Genomic DNA, 5,038 nt, shown 5'->3' on the forward strand with positions numbered 1-5,038 from the left:
GCGGGCCTCCACCGCCAGGGTGCCCGGGTCCCGGGGGGGACGGCGGGCCTCCGCCCGCCAGGCGTCCCGGGGACGGGCGGGCCTCCGCCCGCCAGACGTCCCGGGGACGGGCGGGGCTCTGCCCGCCAGGCGCCCGGGACCGGCGGGCCCTCCCGCCAGGCGTCCCGGGGAGGCGGGCCTCCGCCGCCCCCCTAGGCGTCCCGGGGACCGGCGGGCGGGAGGCCTGCCAGGCGCTACCCGACCGGCGGGCTCCCGGGGGCCCACCCGAGGCGTCCCGGGGACCGGCGGCCTCCGCCTGCCAGGCGTCCCGGGACCGGCGGGCCTCCCGCCCGCCAGGCGTCGGGGGACCGGGCGGGCCACCGCCCTCCAGGCGTCCCGGGGACTCGGGCAACGGCCCGCAGGGCGGGTCGGGGAGAGGCCAGAGGCCCGCCCGGCGTCCCGGGGGATGGGCGGGCAGAGGCCCGCCAGGCGCCCCGGGGGACGGGCGGGCAGAGGCCCGCAGGCATCCGGGGACGGGCGGGCAGCGGCCCCGCCAGGCGTCCCGGGGACGGGTGGGCAGCGGCCCGCCAGGCGTCCCGGGACGGGCGGGCAGAGGCCCGCCAGGCGTCCCGGGGAACGGGCGGGCAGCGGCCCGCCAGGCAAGTCACCCGGGGACGGGCGGGCAGTGGGCCCGCCAGGCGTCCCGGGGTTGGGACGGGCGGGCAGTGGCCTGCCAGGCGTCCTGGGGACGGGCGGGCGGGAGCGGCCCGCCAGGCGTCCCGGGGCACAGGACGGGGACAGAGGCCCGCCAGGAGCCTAACAGGCGGCTACGGGCCAGGCCGCCCCTGGGGAACGGGCGCAGGGGAGGCGCCCCAGGAGCACGGGGTACGGGCGGGCAGGAGGCACGCCAGGCGTCCCGGGGACGGGCGGGCAGCCGGCCCGCCCAGGGGTCCCGGGGACTGGGCGGGCAGAGGCCACCCGCCAGGCGTCCCGGGGACGGGCGGGTCAGCGCGCCAGGGCGTCCCGGGGACGGGGAGGGCGGGCGCCAGGCCTCCCGGGGACTGTCCCGGCAGGGCCGGCCGCCGGCCTTCCTGGGGCAGGCGGGCCAGGGCGGGACCCCCGCCAGGCCGCGGGCCCCTGGCCTTAGGGCGCAGGGGCCACGCCAAGGCGTCCCGGGGACCCGGAGGGGCAAGGGCCCGCCCAGGCGGGTCCACCGGGGACGTGGCCGGCGGGCCGAGGCCCGCCAGGCGTCCCGGGGACGGTCGGCCCGGGCAGCGGCCCGGCCAGGCGGGCACGGGGACGGGCGGGGCAGCACGCCCGGGCCAGGCGCCCCGGGAGGGCGGGCAGGGCCCCCAGGCTCCCGGGGACGGGGGGCAGGGCCCGACCCCCCGGGCGGGGACCCCCGAGCGCCCCAGGGCGGCCCGCCGGCGTCCCCGGGGGGGGGCCGCCCCCTCCTGGGGACGGGCGGGCAGGGCCCGCCAGGCGTCCCGGGGGGACGGCCCGCCAGGCGTCCCTGGGGACGGGACGGCAGAGGCCCGCCAGGCCTCCCGGGGACTGTCGGGCAGCGGCCCGCCAGGCTTCCTGGGGACAGGCGGGCAGCTGCCCGCCAGGAGCCCCAGGGACGGGCGGGCAGAGGCCCGCCAGGCGTCCCGGGACCCGGCGGGCAGCGGCCCGCCAGGCGTCCCGGGGACGGGCGGGCAGAGGCCCGCCAGGCGTCCCGGGGGGGAGGGGACGGGCGGGCAGAGGCCTGCCAGGCGTCCCGGGGACGGGCGGGCAGTGGCCCGCCAGGCGTCCCGGGGACGGGCGGGCAGAGACCCCGCCAGGCGTCCCGGGGATGGGCGGGCAGTGGCCCGCCAGGCGTCCCGGGGACGGGCAGCAGAGGCCCGCCAGGAGTCCCACGGGGGCGGGATGGGCGAGGCAGGCGTCCCGGGGACGGGCGGGCAGAGTCCCTGGGACGGGCCGGCAGAGGCCCGCCGGGCGTCCCTGGGACGGGCGGGGAGAGGCCCGCCAGGCCTCCCAGGGACGGGCGGGCAGAGGCCCGCCAGGCGTCTCGGGACGGGCAGGCAGAGGTCTGCCAGGCGTCCCGGGACGGGCGGGCAGTGGCCCGCCAGGCGTCCCGGGGACGGGCGGGCAGAGCCCCGCCAGGCGTCCCGGGGACGGGCGGGCAGTGGCCCGCCAGGCGTCCCGGGGACGGGCGGGCAGAGGCCCGCCAGGAGTCACCCGGGGACGGGCGAGTCAGGCGTCCCGGGGACGGGCGGGCAGAGGCCCGCCAGGCGTCCCTGGGACGGGCGGGCAGAGGCCCGCCAGGCGTCCCTGGGACGGGCGGGCAGAGGCCCGCCAGGCCTCCCGGGGGGGGATGGGCGGGCAGAGGCTCGCCAGGCTCCCGGGGACGGTGTGGGCGAGGCCTCGCCCACCCGTCCCGGGACACCTGGCGGGGGCCTCCATGCCCCTTCCCAGAACCTGTAGTGGGCGTCCCTGGACGGGTGGGCAGGCCTTGACAGGTGGGCGAGGCCCGCTACGGGTTCCGGGAAGGGGCAGGTGAGGCCCCCCAGGTGTCTTGGGACTGGTCAGCGGGCCCGCCAAGTTTCTCGGGAACTGGGTGAGCGAGGCCCGCCAGGCGTCCCAGGGAGGCGGGCGGGCAGAGGCCGCCAGGCGTCCCGGGACGGGCAAGCGCGGCGGCCTTCCAGGCGTCCCGGGACGGGCTGGCGCGGCCCGCCAGGCGTCCCGGGACGGGCGGGCGAGGCCCGCTAGGTGTCCCGGGACGGGCGGGTGAAGCCCGCCAGGTGTCCCGTGACGGGTGGGCAAGGTTCGCCAGGTGTCCCGGGACGGGCGGGCGAGGCCCGCCAGGTGTCCCGGGACGGGCGGGCGAGGCCCGCCAGGTGTCCCGGGACGGGTGGGCAAGGCCCGCCAGGTGACTGGGATGGGCGGGCACAGCCCGCCAGGTGTCCCTGGACGGGCTGGCGTGGCCCGCCAGGTGTCCAGGGTCGGGCAGGCGCGGCCTTCCAGGCGTCCCAGGGACGGCTGGCGCGGCCCGCCAGGCATCCCGGGATGGGCGGGCGAGACGGCCCGCTAGGTGTCCCGGGACCGGCGGGCGAAGCCGCCAGGTGTCCCGTGACGTGGGCAAGTCGGCCAGGTGTCCTGGGACGGGCGGGCGAGCCGCCAGGTGTCCCCCACCCGGGACAGGCGGGCGAAGCCGCCAGGTGTCCCGTGACGTGTGGGCAAGGCCCGCCAGGTGTCCCGGGACGGGGCGGGCACAGCCCGCCAGGTGTCCCTGGACGGGCTGGCGTGGCCCGCCAGGTGTCACCGGGTCGGGCAGGCGCGGCCTCCCTCCAGGTTTCTGGGACGGGTGGGCGAGTCTGCCAGGTGTCCCGGACAGGTGGGTGATGCCCATCTCGCATCCAGGTTCCGGGTGTGGGTGAGGCCCACAAGTGTTCCTGGAATGGGTGGCGATCCCTGCCAGAAGTTCTGGGATGGGCAGGCTAGGGCTGCTGTCCTAGGAAACTTGTCTGCTCGCCCGTCCGTACCGACACCTGGGCGGGCCTCGCCTGCCTGTCCTTTGACACCTGATTGGCTTCGGCTTTCAGTCCCGGGATACCTGGAGGGCTTCACCCGCCCATCCCGGGAACGTGCAAGCGGTGTCCTGGATGGTGAGCAAGCAAGTCACGCCTGGTGTCTGGGGAATTGGCAATACCCATCAGGAGTCCCTGGACGGTCAGGGAAGGCCTGCAATTGGTTCACTTAATGCATCACATTTTGTGTGAATGCACCCTTGTTGTTTGTTATACACTTATAAAAGTAACTACTTTTAAGGTTACTCTTTTTCTCTTTCTTGCTAGGCGTCCCAGGGCGGGCTGGTGAGGTCCGCAATTGGTCGACTCGACGTGGCGCATTTGTTGTGAATGCGCCCTTGTTGTTTTGTTATTACACTTATAAAAAGTAACTACTTTTACTGTACATCTAAATTGCCAGCATAAGATAGAGATAAACGGAAATATATCATTAATGAGTTATACGTAGGGGTACCACTTCCAGTCAAGGATTCTACAGTTCCTCCTAATTCTCTCCATCCTCTTTAGCAATGTGACACTCATTACAGCGATTACACGGTGGATGCGACTGTCCACATCGCTGCAGGTTATTCCGAGACTTACTGTCAATTAAGGCAACGAGGTAGGTTCTCAAGCAAACTATAATTCCTGTTATAAAAAATAAATCATCCTGTGTTCTCTCGCTAGTGATGATGGTGTAATACACCGCTCTAAAGTATAACGAGAGGAAGAAGTGTTTGGTACCATGGCACACAATAGTTCGTTCCCTCCTGATCCAGAGCGAACACGAATCCGCGACTATGAAACCACGAAGCAGTTGAACAAGTAACTAATTAAGCACCCAACAGACTGTTCACAAGATCGATACATAACTTTCACCAACAGTGTTAACGGTGGTGTTCTGTAATATATATATATATCTATATATATATAATATATATATATATATAGATATATATATATATATATATATAGATGAGGATGGCTTGCCTGATTACAGAACACCACCGTTACACCGTTGGGGTTGAAAGCTTGTATCGATCTTAGTGGACAGTCGCGTCTGTTGATAGGATACGATAATCTATTGGAAATACTAATTAATGAATACTGACTTCCTAAGCACTTTATTCTCATATATTTCGCATATTTCTTTAGCTGCATATTTTACAATCAAACCCAATATCTACAGCAGCAAATTAGCAAAATTTTCAGTTCACTTGCGAATTACTGCTATACCGTATGTGATTTTCTTGAAATACTAACACAATATGAAATATTAAGATATTTTCACCAATGTAACAAGTTCGTATTTAGTAGAAAGATAGAAAGACAGAAGCAGATAAAAAAAATATTAATAATAGGACAGAGATAAAAAAAAATTATGAAAGAGAGAGAGACTTTCAAGTTCTTTTCTGGTTTAATACCATGGTGAACAAGCCTCATCTTATTAGTTTCGTTTTATCACCAGGGCAATCGTAAAATATCTTTCTAAATTATATCTTCTTCATTGT

General features: G+C 68.3%; 1 protein-coding gene across 1 annotated transcript; it reads right to left on the reverse strand.

Moving 5' to 3' along the window:
- Nucleotides 1-806: 806 nt before the first annotated feature.
- Nucleotides 807-3,370, reverse strand: LOC135218807 (basic proline-rich protein-like). The gene is made up of 4 exons (XM_064255256.1): nt 2,499-3,370; nt 2,200-2,454; nt 1,795-1,962; nt 807-1,560 (listed from the first exon to the last, which is right to left on the reverse strand). The coding sequence occupies exons 1-4, from the start codon at nt 3,368-3,370 to the stop codon at nt 807-809; spliced, it is 2,049 nt and encodes a 682-aa protein (XP_064111326.1).
- Between the last annotated feature and the right edge of the window lie 1,668 nt (nt 3,371-5,038).

This window comes from Macrobrachium nipponense, chromosome 1 (assembly GCF_015104395.2).
Source record: "Macrobrachium nipponense isolate FS-2020 chromosome 1, ASM1510439v2, whole genome shotgun sequence".
Taxonomy (NCBI): Eukaryota; Metazoa; Arthropoda; class Malacostraca; order Decapoda; family Palaemonidae; genus Macrobrachium; species Macrobrachium nipponense.